At 40.5% G+C, this 13,780-nt stretch overlaps 2 protein-coding genes across 7 annotated transcripts; one reads left to right on the top strand and one right to left on the bottom strand.

The window, feature by feature from the left end:
• Positions 1-1,235: 1,235 nt before the first annotated feature.
• Positions 1,236-7,678, bottom strand: rala (RAS like proto-oncogene A). Of its 6 annotated transcripts, XM_022748797.1 has the most exons (6): positions 7,514-7,678; positions 5,437-5,561; positions 5,125-5,333; positions 4,720-4,894; positions 4,517-4,592; positions 1,236-2,406 (listed from the first exon to the last, which is right to left on the bottom strand). In XM_022748797.1, exons 2-6 carry the CDS (start codon positions 5,548-5,550, stop codon positions 2,384-2,386), a joined length of 597 nt encoding a protein of 198 aa, XP_022604518.1. In that variant the 5' UTR covers positions 5,551-5,561; positions 7,514-7,678; the 3' UTR covers positions 1,236-2,383. The 6 variants fall into 6 exon arrangements, with proteins under 6 accessions (XP_022604518.1, XP_022604519.1, XP_022604515.1 ...); XM_022748798.1 differs by lacking the exon at positions 4,517-4,592; XM_022748794.1 differs by lacking the exon at positions 1,236-2,406 and having other exon boundaries at positions 4,451-4,592; positions 5,437-5,688.
• A 492-nt stretch (positions 7,679-8,170) lies between these two features.
• On the top strand, positions 8,171-13,169 carry LOC111224355 (mediator of RNA polymerase II transcription subunit 1-like). The gene is made up of 16 exons (XM_022748813.1): positions 8,171-8,260; positions 9,440-9,515; positions 9,611-9,665; positions 9,783-9,909; positions 10,008-10,036; positions 10,173-10,244; positions 10,336-10,410; positions 10,644-10,720; positions 10,797-10,856; positions 11,030-11,150; positions 11,269-11,393; positions 11,576-11,697; positions 11,810-11,996; positions 12,102-12,197; positions 12,479-12,581; positions 12,845-13,169. Exons 1-16 carry the CDS (start codon positions 8,171-8,173, stop codon positions 13,167-13,169), a joined length of 1,740 nt encoding a protein of 579 aa, XP_022604534.1.
• Positions 13,170-13,780: the final 611 nt, after the last annotated feature.

The following is a 13,780-nucleotide window of genomic DNA, read 5'->3' as shown; positions in this document are numbered from 1 at the left end:
ACGTATCCTGCCGGGTCGTTGCCCCCTCTGACAACCGCATTGTCCACAAGTAGCACACGTCGTTCCGGGCAAAATGGCTCAAAAATCCCTTTAATTTATTTCAAAATACTGTAACTTTGTTCGAATGTGGCTAACGTTGCAGCTCGCCTGGGCCCAGACAGCTTTCAAACTACAGGCCTTGTGCGTCGGTGTGGACCAATGATACGCGTGTGCGTCATCAAACTCAGTGGTTACGTCACCACTACGGGAAACCCCTGACCCCTACCCTCAAAATATAACCCCCGTTTTTCCAGTTAATTGAGGATCTCGGAACTTGGTTTTACCACAGAAATTCTGTACACCTAATAAAGTTAGAAAATAGGTGTAAAAATCTTACGTAACATGTACACCGCTAATGTTTTTGTTTTCACGCTTTGCTGAGTTTTTTTCCTTTATTTGATGTTTCATTTAGAATTCTTTTTTAAAAATAATTATTTTCAATATATATATATATATATATATATATATATATATTTAGCCTACTTATTTTTTTTCACTTATCTATATTTTACTAGAGATTTACTTAAGGATATTATGTGTCTTACTTAATGTATGGCCTTTACATATTTAGATGTCTATATATTTTATCATGTACAAATTGATAAATGAAATTTAAAACAGTAAGCTGAAAATATAACTTAATAATAATATAAACCAATAAAATGCTATGTTAACAAATGCATATAAAAAGCGTCTTCTTTTCCATGCGCATGGATGCACTACTAGATCATTTTTCATAAGCTGTAATAGATTTTGAGTAACTCGTTATCTGAAAAATACTGGTATGTTCATACGATATGTTAGAATTGTCTTCAAAGGGAAATGCAGGTCTTTCAAATCACTTTCTATCAATCATTGTTATACGAGAACATTCACAAACTGCAAAGTAGCCATGTCTGTTCTATGGTAAATCAATACTTACCCCTCCTGTCCTCCATGACATTGGCATAGTCGAGCATTAGGAAAAAACCTATATGCAGCACAAAGAATCAGTGTGAATGTGTAAACAGATATGGGCGACACCAAGCTGTCTGTGCTTGAAAACATAATACAGCACTACAAGGACAATTTAGCAATGTCACATTCCACCTTAATAAACTACTAACAGTCTGTCTCCTCGCCGCAATAATTCAAGACATAAATCCTCACACAAAGAATACTAAGTACATCGGGAAAATATTATTAGTAATATCCACTTTATTTGCCATTTCCAAATACCTCACAAAAAAATGAATTGAAATGTAAGCTTCACCTCTTGCATTCACAAACAGATAGGCTACATTAGTGGTTATGTTTAAAATAAGTAAACATGAAGGTAACATTTAACTGATGGCATACATACAACCATCCAATCAAAGACATGGATATCTATTTTATTTTTTTTTTTATTCCAAGGGTATTTATATAAAAGGCAAAACAAGTTATTTGAATACCCAGTAGGACAATTTGCTCATAGCTTTCACACAAACATCTGTTTTAGTATCCAGCTGAAAATATTTGGACCATCGAGTCTATTAAACTATTCATGAGGACAAAGAGAGAGAATGATTATGAATTATGTTTGCTCCTGGAAAAGCACTGAAACATGAATGAGACTGTGTTAAGCCAATGTTTGAGTAAGCAAGCACTACAGTGGTCAATGTAAGTATAGTAGCTTCTGCCATCCTCAACAATGTAAAACACAGAGCACTTGATTAATGCAGTGGCCGTAAGCTAAGGAAGGTGTGCCATAACAAGACTGTGATTCTTGCGCTGCATGTCCGTTTTTGTGCCTGTCACTTTAATTTTCAGGGGCGTTTCAATCACGGTGCGCTGGAGGTTAGCCCTTAGAATATATTAAACCAGACTACTTTCCAAACATTCTGATGCCATGGGTTCCTAATATTTTGCCTTAAAATCGGGTCATATATCCAGTCTCACCCTCCATTTTTTAAAACTCAAACTCTCTCTACTGTGTGCTTTTCAGTAAACATTTAATCCCACAGACATTCTTAAGCATTACTATCTTTCTGTACAATCAACACACAAAATACACGACAAACAAAGCCTGTAATCAAAAGACATGGATTCTAACGTGTTTATCTATTAGCTCAGGAAATCAATGAGACATTCTTCTTCACGCTTGACAACTTTTGGATGATTGTTGGATTTTCTAAGCTGTGGTCAGATCTCTTAACCGCATTCAAGTTCAAGTGCTTCTACTTCACCAAGTCTTATTAAAAGTAGTTTGAGCACAGTGACAATGTTTTGAACCGTTTCCAAAGTTTCTCGTCCTCTTTGCAAATACACCAATTACTTTTGCATAGACTCCATTGTTGGGCATTCTACTGGTCGCTGGACTCCTTTAATGTAAATGTTGAGCTGTTGCTGTTGGCAATGCAGACAGACACACACACACACACAGACACACAGACACATACACACACACACATTCACTCTTATGTTAATAACCGAAAACTGGATCAGTGTGAAATGTGGAAAAAATTTTGAAAAACAAATAAAATAAGTTATTTTAAATAAGTTAAAAGTGGTGGATAAAGAAAGATGGGCTCAGTCATGAAGGGAAACTAAGAGCGGCAGATTTCATGGTGTGTTTTGGTCGATGCAATTTAGCTGTTAATCATGTGCTGCATTCTCATTTTGCCAATTCTTACACTGCATTAATCTTCACTTTCTTTGTGAAATGATTCAACTACAAGAGCAAGACCAAAGGAACATGTCAGGTATTTCATTAAGATGCCGCTACAGCATTGTAACATTAGGTAGGCTTGCACAAAATGTAACAAAAAGGTAAACAAAGTAGAATGTCAGTGACCTCTAAACTCTGCACATCATTGGCAGCCGAAGATTACAGGCAAACAGGATGAGCGTGTGGGGATTATTCACATTCACAACGGACAGAGAGGCAACAGTGATGCACTGTACATGAATTACCAAAGCCCTCGTAACCTTGCATTTCTTCCCTAAGCCATTTCGAATATAATCCTTTCACTTCCCCTGACGCACTTTCAACCTCAGCCGCCGTCAGTTTCACAAAGACAGTTTTTGCACCAACAACACGGTGCTTTACTTCTGATGCTTGCCACGTTAAGATGTTGTACACTTCAATTAAAAAGTGGGCACTTGTTTGTACTAGCTAGCGTATTTCTTTGGTGACTGAGAGCAACTTTTTCTTTTGGATAGGTACCACTTTACGTCTATCAAGCCTGCATTCATTTTTGACATTTTCTACCTTAAAATTATTCTAGCCATCAATTTATTCCCACTTTAGTTCCAATTTTAATGAGTACATTTAAATTAAAAAAAAAGATAAAAGAGGGGGATTTAAAGTCTGAGCCAGGAAAAGTAAAAACTGGCAAAATAAATCTTTACATGTCTGGAAGCAAATCATTTCATCAGCATGTGTTAAAGACGGCATGTAAAGGATGTAGTGTTTATGGAATCGCCTTTTATCAGAGCACCAGGGATTCCGTCATCGCAAAATAAAAAGGCAATGGAAGTCATTAGCCGAGTGAGGTAAAACTTCTGAAATGTTAGAATTGAAAAAAGTTCAAGTGTTGTAAAATCCCTCACAGGTTTAAGGGTAATGATCAATGTTGTTTGTGCATTTTGAGAAGACTCAACAAAGTGACTGGAAGGGGAAAGAAAATTAGTGCCCTTAGCTTACGCTGGTTGATATGATAGAGGAGAAGAAAACAAAAGAAAGAAAGTTTGACTTTACACATACAAAACAAAAAAAGTGTTGATAACCATACCATGTAGTAAAATTGAGGTGTAAAACGACAAAGAGGAATGGCATCAAATTTCAGCTCTGGCTTAGTTTAACGCAATGAACCTTCAATTAAAATGCTTCCGAGATTCACCAGTGCAATGTACATCTCCTTGGTGGCACTTGATGAATTCTGGGTTGACACTACACTGCTGAGTCTGTTCATTTACATTTCCTACCAAAGACCGTGGACTAATTATATGAAGTGGGGCTTTCCAGTATTGAGCTCCAGTTATATCCCCCCCCCTCCCATTTAAACCTTGGCTCTGACACTTTCATTTTATCTTTTCTTCTGAACTTGCACTGCACAGTTGTCTGAATATATTATACACATCAAACTTTACAATGAAAGGTTTTTGTAACATTTCATGGCTTAGCCTCTTGTCAAGCTTAGGCCTAAATTAAAACACCATCCATTTATTACACTCTGCAATGTGGCCAGAGTAAGAGAGAGAGAGTACATAAGTTATTTGGAGTGTCAGCACATAAAAAGTTAGAGCTATAAATGGTGTATGGAGTGCCACCTTACTACTCCCTGACACACGGTCAGATGTCCTGTTAGCCAGGAACAGAAAGTCATGGTCAGGTGTGGGCACAAAATAAATGCAAAAGTCTGAGAAATGTATATGTACATAAGCAGATATCCTGCTCTCTGTTACCACTATAAAATACAGCATCTCTCTCTAATTCTCTTGGCCAGACTTTTACTTTTCTTCTTCCCGTTCTTCTCTTTGCTGTCCTCCATTTTCCTTGCCCGGATCTCTCTCATCAGGTCAAAGAACACCTGTTAAAAAAAACAAACAAACAAACAAACAAAAACAAAACAAAAAAAAAACAAGGGCTCACATTTCTCTGATAAAGATCAAATAAGTTAACTCAACCTTTACCAAGTGGAAGATTGTGAGACTAACCTTGTCAACATTGGCACGGGTTTTGGCAGAAGTCTCCACATAGCACACGCCCCACTGCTCGGCGCGAGCCTTCGCCTCGTCTGCGCTAACCTGCCGTCGGTCGTCCAAGTCGGACTTGTTACCAACCAAGAGAAAGGGCACGTTCTCATCCTCCTTCACTCGCAGAATCTGCTCTCTGCAAAACAGGAAATGCCATTCAGCCACAAATTATGTAAGTAAAAATACTGACTCACAGCATTGTGCCCATCACGGATCAAAAAGTCCAAATTACAGGTCTTTTCACAAGGTTAAAAAATGTCAAAAAAGCCAAGCATTTTAATGTAGAGAAATATAAAAAACAGTAAAATGTATTGAAGTCTAATGGATGACAAAGTTTGGCATTAAAATCAAAGCATGCCACTGCACCTGAAGTCTACTGTTGCAGCAAACGATTCCAGTTCTGTGATGGAGAATACACAGAGGAAACCCTCGCCGCTGCGGAAGTAGTTATCCCGAATGGCTGCATAGTCCTCTTGTCCAGCTGTGTCAAGGATGTCAATCTGTACCTCCTCTCCGTCCAGCACCACTTTCTTCCTGTAACTGTCTGCTTTGGTTGGCTCATAGTCTTCCACAAACTAGGTGGGGGGAAATAAAAAGATTCATGAGACCTTTTTTTCACCTCAAAAAAATTGTAGTGTAGTGGATTGTAACTGGACAGCTGAGGTGTAAGTTACTCACCTCATCATACATGAACTGGAGAGTGAGGGCCGATTTCCCCACTCCTCCACTGCCCACCATAATCACTTTATGAAGGGCTAGTGAATTCTGCCCCTTTGGCTTAGCAGCTGCCATGGCTCTGTGTGCTGAGAGATCAGAGTGCGAAAGGGAGAAAGTTCAAGGTGGAGGGAAGGATTGTGAAACGAAGAGGGTAAAAAAAAAAAAAAAAATCAGTCCAAACTGCAGCTGCAACAATGAGCTGAAAGATAATTCCTGGGGAGACAGAAAAAGGAAGAGAGAGAAAACAATCGTAAGATGTTTCATCATCACTTCTGGGGCTCCAGATTCCATTTCAGCAGTTAGATTGCACAGCCATCAGTGTGTCTCATGGCAATAAATCCCTCCACAATAAAAATTCAACCAGTAGAAACAGCCATTACACTAAAAATGTAGTGCAGGGGATTATTGTCTGTCCCTTGTCAAGACTACAGCAGACACAGAAGGACAATGACAAATGATTGATGTATCAGAAACTGCTTTATAATCAGCATTTGTCATTATCAATCCTTCGCTGTAGCCATGTTCCTTAATGTGATAGCAGTGAACACCGTCCTTCTACTTCATATTTAATTGGCAACAAAAAAGTCACAGAAATAATTTCATTGCTGAAAAATTAATTCTTCCTTTAAAATATCTGCATGAATGTGAAATTTGAGGAGAGAAAAACTGTCTGCCAGAAAAGTACATTCAAGATCAATATATATGTATTTATAAAAAATACAAAATCAGAAGCCGTCTTGTGATTGCAATCTGTGGGAAAACACTGCTTTTGGCATCATTTGAGAAAACCTACTAAGATGGATGACATGCAGATAAGCAAGCATAAATACTACAAATTCCACTAACCCTAGAGGAACTTGTGAAAGCCATATGGCAAAGAAATAAAACTTTGAAAAGAAAAAAAAAAAAAAAAAAAAAGCTTCTGGGTAAGAACTGGCAGTATTTTCTAAATTCTGACAGGAGTGGTTAAGATCTGACATGCCACAGCGATTTAGTGATCGGTTTCCCATACTGGACTGTCCAAGAAGACTATGGAAATGACATGAGGCCAACACAGGCCAACACAGACTTCTGAGGATCAGGGATAAATATGGGAATACAGCCAATAGGTCATTATACAAATTAACCAAAAGGTCTGCACACTGAAAGTCAATATTAGGATTTAGTACAGAAGACAATGTCCTTTTACTTTAACCATTTAAACACCCACAGTATTGAAATAAATCTCCTGACAAATGACTTTAAGGATATATTAACCTGAGTGCAACTTTATAATCAATATAAAGTGAGTGAAAACAGCAACTCAAGGCTTTTAAGTCCAGAAGAAACGTTTGTAATGAAACTATTTCTTAACAAAGTTACTTGTGCAAGACAGTTAAAGATATACAATGACAATAGCCGGTATTTAAGTTACAATTGCAGCCACAATAATAGGTGTAATGTCATGATACACGCTTAGCAAATCTATCAGCGGATCATTATTTGGCAACTAACGGCTAAATAACGCTAATAACACGGGCACGTCAAGAAAATAATAAGATGAGGTGAAAATATTAGCTGAGAAAGTGACAATTTTATTATCATAATAACAAATACTGATAAATAACAAGTGTACAATACTCTAATAATCAGGTTAACTTATTAGCAAGTTAGCTGCTGACATGCCAGATTGACTACAGTGGGCGATGTGGCTAACAAGCTAACTAACCTACCAAGCAGGTTCACCTGATCGTCTGCTAGCCGGTAATTACCACCTGCGGAAGTTCAAAATGAAGGCAGCGGCTAAAACGACACATTAAAAATCAACACAAATTCATAAAACAAGATACCCAGCAACAGATGTTCGAGTCGACGCTTTCAAACTCAGCAGCTCTCCCTCCTCGCTAGCGAGCTAGGGTGGCCAGCTACACAGGGAAAAGGCTAGCAGGCGGATAACAAGCAGCTAATCACAACTAAAATGATGCGACGCGGAAACGGACGAAACGCGACCAGCGGCGACCGTTACAACAACGGCATCTGTGTGCACAACATCACCTACCGGTAGATTTAACAGTGTTCACCTTGGCACGGCGTTTGGTGAAGGCTGAATTATGGAGGCAAAATGCAAAAGACTCAGCTAGCTACTTGTTAGCTCATGGCTAGCTCCGTGGCTAACTCCAGAGGGTTGGCTGGCTGGTAGCTGTTAGCAGCAGACTGACTGCACGTCCTGTGGGCTTGGCTCCGTCTGACAACGCCCGCCCGCCTGGGAGAACCAGATAACACTCATTTTTACTTTTTCTTTGAATGTAACACCAATTTTCCTATTTATCAAAAACATGTTGCCAACATTTCCTAGATACCGTATCATTTCTGACTCATATTTGTTTTTCCGCGTGGTTGAACATTGCGTTAAATACAATACAGATTAAGGGCAGCGGTTGCCAGATAATTGATTAATTGGCTAATCCGCAGTTAAATGTCGTCACGTTTGCTCAGGAGGAGACTCTTTGTCAAGTCAGAAACACTGAAAGACACTTTCACGAGCCAGGTAATGTTGGTTTAAAGTGTTTTGCTGCAAAATGAGCATGACTGACTGCAAACACAACATTAACTGTTTATCTTTAATTCAAAAAATTGCACTTTAAAGATTCTCCACATGGCTTATACAAATCTAAGGGTGTGGATGCTGTAGTTTCTTTTTTCTTTTCCTTCAGAGATGAAAGCAAAGTCCATAATTTCTGACCTGCACCTGAAGTTTGCAGAGAGGACCTGGAAAGACACTTTTCAGCTTGTCCGGAGATGCATGGTGAGACAAATTATAGTCATTTCACTACCTTTGGTCGACTTCTAGCATGCTTTATTTTCATCTCATCTTTGACTCATTAGTTCATTTTAAACCCCCCCTCCTTTATGCAAATGATGGAGATCACCTAAAATTCTTATCAGCAGGGTTATTTGAGACTATCCCCTTATTTGTGTCTTGTGGAGAAAAGCGATGGCTTCTCTATAACATGATGATGCACTGTGAATCAGGAACTGGTGTGGTGATGCACTAAGAATGAGATCATGTATCCTGGAACACTCGAGTCTTTGTTGTGTGATCAGCAGTCTGTGCATCGACGGTTATCACGTCTTTCGTTGGATTCACTACTTATTAACCACATGGCACAGTGTGCGTTGTCAGCCTGAGCCTTTTGGAACAAAGCAAAGTTGCTTGACTGGTTTTCTCTCATTTTAATTAGTCTTCTTTATGGCCTTGGCTTGGTTAGGCTTCCTGTTTTGGCAAGATATTTACTATCTGTTGGTTTCAGTCATTTGCATTTGCAATGTCTTTCTTTACACAGATCTACCATTATGCTCCACTGGTTTGAATATGCTCCACTTGTAGATGTGTATTATTTAGCTTTGGGTTTCGGGGTCCGAACATGCAAAGCTTAATAGATTCCAATGTGTTTTACACCCAACAGAAAGTTTGCAAAGTGCTCTAAAGCTGTGCTATATGCTGGGGCGTTTGAGGAGAGGGTGGGTTAGTTTTCTTTAGATTTGTCATGGGTGGAGTAGCAGGGTACATAATACTTCTGGATTAATACAAAGTGGAGCTTGGCAGTGGTCAGTCTCTGGAGTCTAGTAAAGAAACTTGATTACTTGGTGGTCTGAAGGGATGTGTGGTCCAAAAGGATAAGGCAGCTGGGGTTAGTCATACAGCTTCCTGCCAGCACTGATGTTAAAAAAGGAGTCTTGTAGAACCAGTCTCAGGGCAAAGCAAAGTGTATTTGGACAGGAGCCAGGCTCTTAACCCATCCCAAAATGCAAAGCAACCAAATGTTAACACTTGTCTTTGCCACGGTGTCATGCAATTTGCGTGTTACATGGTGGGATGGGCCGACAGGACCAAAGAGTGTTTACATGAGGATGACATTGCCACACAACTGGTTCATTGTTGTGTTTTTTTTTTTTTTTTTCTTCTCTTTGTCTTCTTTTATAGGAGAAATCCAGAGATGAATCCAAACCCTGTGAGCCACTGGTTCGATCCCTAGAAAGACTCCAGGAAGAGTTCAATGGTAAATGAATAAACAATATACTGGTGATTTCTGTAGGTAATTCAGTATATGTATTCGACTTTACCTGTGAATAAGTCGGGCTGCATGTGTTTCAGTGTCCTCTATGAATACCATGAGGTCTCGTCTGGAAATGATTGCCAAACAACAAGGGTAAATAGTCGACCTATCAGTGCAGCAATAAAAAATAACGTTTCTCCTGTCACCTGTTGTTCTACTGATACATTGTGGTGACACCCATTTTCTCCCATGTTCCCGTTTTCTGTCTAGAATGGGCTTCCACGTCACTGAGGCCACATGCTACCTCACAGCCGACTTATTCTACCTGGAGGTGGTGTTGGAGCCGCACGGTGGGGTGGAGGAGGTGAAGGTGGCCCCACAGGGAGGAGCCCCTGTTGTAAGTGCTGTCTCCAGTGAGCCACTCGCAGCACTCCCCCTTTTTACTGTGTGTGTGTGTGTGTGTGTGTGTGTTAATAAAATGAAATTGTTTTGCAGTCCAGCGAGTCCCTTCTGCAGCTGCTGAGGTAAGAAGAAGCGCGATGGTAAATTTAGACTTTGACATTTCACTTGTAGCCACCAGTGCTGAACTAGAGATGAAGATGACAGAAGCGATTTTAAATGATTACCTAAAGATGAATTATTCTCTGGTCATCCACACAGGTTAAAGAAGTTTGCAGACTTCTCCATGAGCTTGGCGGCCCTCTTCACCCAGTACAACATGCCTGGAGACAAGTAGCCACTCCTCCTAACAACCTTTTTATCTTGCATTTATCTTTGGGCCACTTGTAGTCACATATCTATTTCTTTCTACCCCCCCCCCCAGTGAAATCAAATTAAAACTGTTTACATCTCTTCAATACCTCTGGAAGGATTTGCAGCAAATATCTCAATTGCCAAGGTGAGCAACAAGAAACACAAATGCCTAAAATCTTGTTGTGAGTATTAGAGCTCAGGCGATTAGTCGATAACGATTTGTCGATTTAATCAATTGTTTCAGTCGTTTTTCAAGCATAAGATTCTGAATATTTCCTGGCTTCAGCTTCTCAACCATGAGGCACTCTTCTTTTCTTTTTTTTTTTTCTTTCAGTCATTAGCTGTAAATTGGAGTCATTAAAGTTGTTCTGCTTTCAGGGCACCAAAGGACGGTGACCCCCAAATAGACATGATTAACAACGGAAGTATTGGGAGCCTAATAGCCGGAAAAGAAGGTAGAAAAGCAAAAATATCAGTTTTCATTTTCTCTAATTATTTCAGTTTTAAAGTGACCAAAGTTTCTCATTCCAGATTGCCCCCTGACTATCCAGTTCTTTATCGCCCCCACTGATGTAAAGAAAACAGATTCACGTAAGACGCCACAACACAGCAGGGAAACAAATACAGTCTCGGCTCGGTGGTAAATTAAAGTCGTTTACTCGTAGACCTGTTGATTTTCCCTCTGAACGCAGTGTTTGCACGCGAAGCCTCGGAAAGGCCGTTACAAATTTGAACATTTTCCTGAAAAGCTCTTGTTTCTGAAGAAACAACAGATATGAAGGCAGGTGTCCAGGCAGCCCAGGTGACTGTTGGCGTCAGCGATGTTACTCACAAGCTCCAGATGGCATCTGTGATCCCGCAGCCTCAACAGCTGGATCCCCGGGGGTAACGTGTTATTGTTTAATCTCTCTCTCATCGGGATAGCATTTAGTTTTACATCCCACAGTGAATGCGGATGTCGGTGCCAGTGGTATTAATATGGTGAAATTGTGTCCTGTGGCAGTTATCCTGTGTTCCTGCCGCCGAATGAGGTGCCAAACGAGACGCTGCCCGCCTGCTTTCTCCTCAAACTGCAGCCAGCTGTACCAGTGATTCTGTCTTTTGTCAACAAGCTGAGCCAAATTACAGGTGAGGTAACTGTTCACGGGAAATATTACATAACATGCACACTTTTTCTTTTCACGCCTGCTGTAAAGATGATGCTTAAAAAGAATATATCTTTATTTTTATTTTTATTATATTTTTTTTTTTTAGAAGAAGAAGGCGCTCTATCACATGCTCACCTGGTCTTCCTCTGTGATATTTCACAGATGTGACCATACCAGATGATGACCTGCAGTGGGCACCCTTACCCAAGCTTCTGATGAGAGGTTCACAGAGTGCAAACAGCCATGGGGAGACATCAGATGAGCAGGACACTATTTTTACAGTGGTATGTATGTATGTATGTATGTTGGTGTTGAGCTCAAAACAAAAGACAATTTGATTCAAGCTAAGTTATTGTACAAAACGTAGGTGTAATAATGACACATTTTTCTCTCCAGCCTCTTCCTGGTGGCGTGATGCACAGTTATATTTTCCCCGGAGCTGCATGGGAGGCGCCTGCGCAGAGGGGGACTGTGATGGACAGTGTTCCCTTCACTCGCCCCGCACATGTCCCGGCTATACTGGACCTGCTGCGCCATCAGTGTGTCATTAACACCCTGCTGAGGAGCTGCGTCTCGTCTCAGTGTGCCGGTCCAGGTGGGAGGGGGTTTCATATTGCAGAAATCACCAAGCAGAGACGGTCGTCCCTGCAAAGTTGTGCAATGTCTCATTGATGAGTCTCGATATCAGGTTCGGTTTGTGACCTGCACTTCGAAGTCCTCCCGGAGTCGGACACCAGCTTCTCTGTGACCTTCCACCAACCCAACACCGACTCCCTCGCTGTGTGTGAGCATTTACCACCAAATGCACCAAACGAAAAGTTAAAGTGTCAATATAGTTGTGTGAGAGCCTCCGGTTTATTTTTATTTTAGTAATTTTTCAAACCAAAAAGCAAAACATTCCCTGGTCCCAGCTTCATCAGATAGGAATGTGGCAAATTATAATAAGCATTTTCATTTTTTTTTTTATTTCTTTTAATCCATATTTTGTTAGTAATTCAAGGCCAGACCAAATGGCAAATATGACATAAACAATGTTATGTCTTAATGGTGCGTTTCTGTCCACAGTGCTGGTGAACGTGTTGGATTCTCATCAGATTACCTGCAGCTTGTTCGGAGCAGGAGGATGTGATCCGTCCATGGGTGAATACATCTCCACTGTAATGAAGAGGTAGGTAACTTTCCCTCCTCGCTCCACAGCTCTATGAGGATGCATATGTATAATTGATGGCTCTGGGGCCTCCCTTCTCAGTTGGATCAATACTGCAGCAACTGCAGCAAGTTTAAAAATGAAGTGATTTCAGAGTGATGTCTGAAGAGATCAATAGTTTTGAAAGATGTAACTTTAACCTAATTGAATTGTGTGAACACTGTGCCATCTTTCCCTTCCAGTCTTAATTGGATCACTCTGCTGTGTGTGTGTTTATGACTCAGGTGCATGTCCGTTCCTGTGACCCTGAGGACATTATACAGTAAGCTCGAGGAAATCACCTGTGCCCCACTTTCTCCCCCTGCCCGCCCGGCCGCCACAGAGGCCGAAAACGACCGCTCGACTCCCTCGAGTACCGCGGTGACAGACGCTCGCAGCGCCTCGACCGAGTTGTCCCAGGGTGCAGCCGTGCCAGAGGACGGCTTCAGCGTTTCCGGCTCTGCATGCTATGCCATGTCTGTCGCCGATTCTGAGCTTCCTCCTGAAATAAATACAAGTCCTGCTGTCAACCCTTACCCATTCACTGCTGTGGGTGTGTTTTCACATTGAATGGTCAACTGTCAGAGGTAATCTAAACCACAAACTGATTTTAAAACGTGCATTTGTTCCTCTTTTCTTCTTCTTTTTTTTTTTAGAATTGAATAAATGTTTTGGTAAAGAAGCTGTTTTTCCTTCACACATCAAATCAGGAAACAAGCCTCTGTTTTATTTTATTTTTTATTCTGAAGATGCTGTGTTATCCCTTATTGTATGATCTCCTCCATCTCCTGCAGAACGCTCAAGTGCTTCTTTACTATGCATTCCAGTGTGGCAGAGATTGCTGGCTGTAAAGGTTTGAGGTTTGGCATTTGACCTCTCTCCGACAGCCAAGAGCCCCTTTGATTGGTGCCGTGTGAGCCAATCAGACATTGTTAAAGTACACAATGCATTCTTGATAGCTCATAATAATAATAATAATAATAAAGTAGCCATCAACGCACTTCATTTTAAAAATAATAAAAGAGTAACTCTGCTGGATGCTTGAACAACATGAAGGATGTGGCTCGATTGTGTCGGCCTGATCAACATAATTAGTCTAGCAGCGTTTAAGCACTCTTAGTCACTTTTTCCTTTTGAGAGAGAAAATAAAGTTTTGCACAATGAATAAATGACATTTGGTG

This window comes from Seriola dumerili, unplaced genomic scaffold, assembly GCF_002260705.1.
Source record: "Seriola dumerili isolate Sdu_G_001 unplaced genomic scaffold, Sdu_1.0 BDQW01000129.1, whole genome shotgun sequence".
In the NCBI taxonomy this organism is placed as follows: domain Eukaryota; kingdom Metazoa; phylum Chordata; class Actinopteri; order Carangiformes; family Carangidae; genus Seriola; species Seriola dumerili.
The sequence above is the reverse complement of the archived record's forward strand: the minus strand, read 5'-3'. Positions and strand labels throughout refer to the sequence as shown.

Bases quoted from the DNA above. Each gene is read 5' to 3' on its own strand.
- rala (XM_022748794.1), bottom strand. From the start codon at position 5,550: ATGGCAGCTGCTAAGCCAAAGGGGCAGAATTCACTAGCCCTTCATAAA. The intron at 5,334-5,436 runs GTGAGTAACTTA...CCCCCCACCTAG, and splicing joins TCCAGTTCATGTATGATGAG to TTTGTGGAAGACTATGAGCC. The intron at 4,593-4,719 runs GTTAGTCTCACA...TTTTTTTAACAG, and splicing joins CCCGTGCCAATGTTGACAAG to GTGTTCTTTGACCTGATGAG.
- LOC111224355 (XM_022748813.1), top strand. From the start codon at position 8,171: ATGAAAGCAAAGTCCATAATTTCTGACCTGCACCTGAAGTTTGCAGAG. The intron at 10,857-11,029 runs GTAAGACGCCAC...TTGTTTCTGAAG, and splicing joins TGTAAAGAAAACAGATTCAC to AAACAACAGATATGAAGGCA. The intron at 11,151-11,268 runs GTAACGTGTTAT...GTCCTGTGGCAG, and splicing joins CAACAGCTGGATCCCCGGGG to TTATCCTGTGTTCCTGCCGC.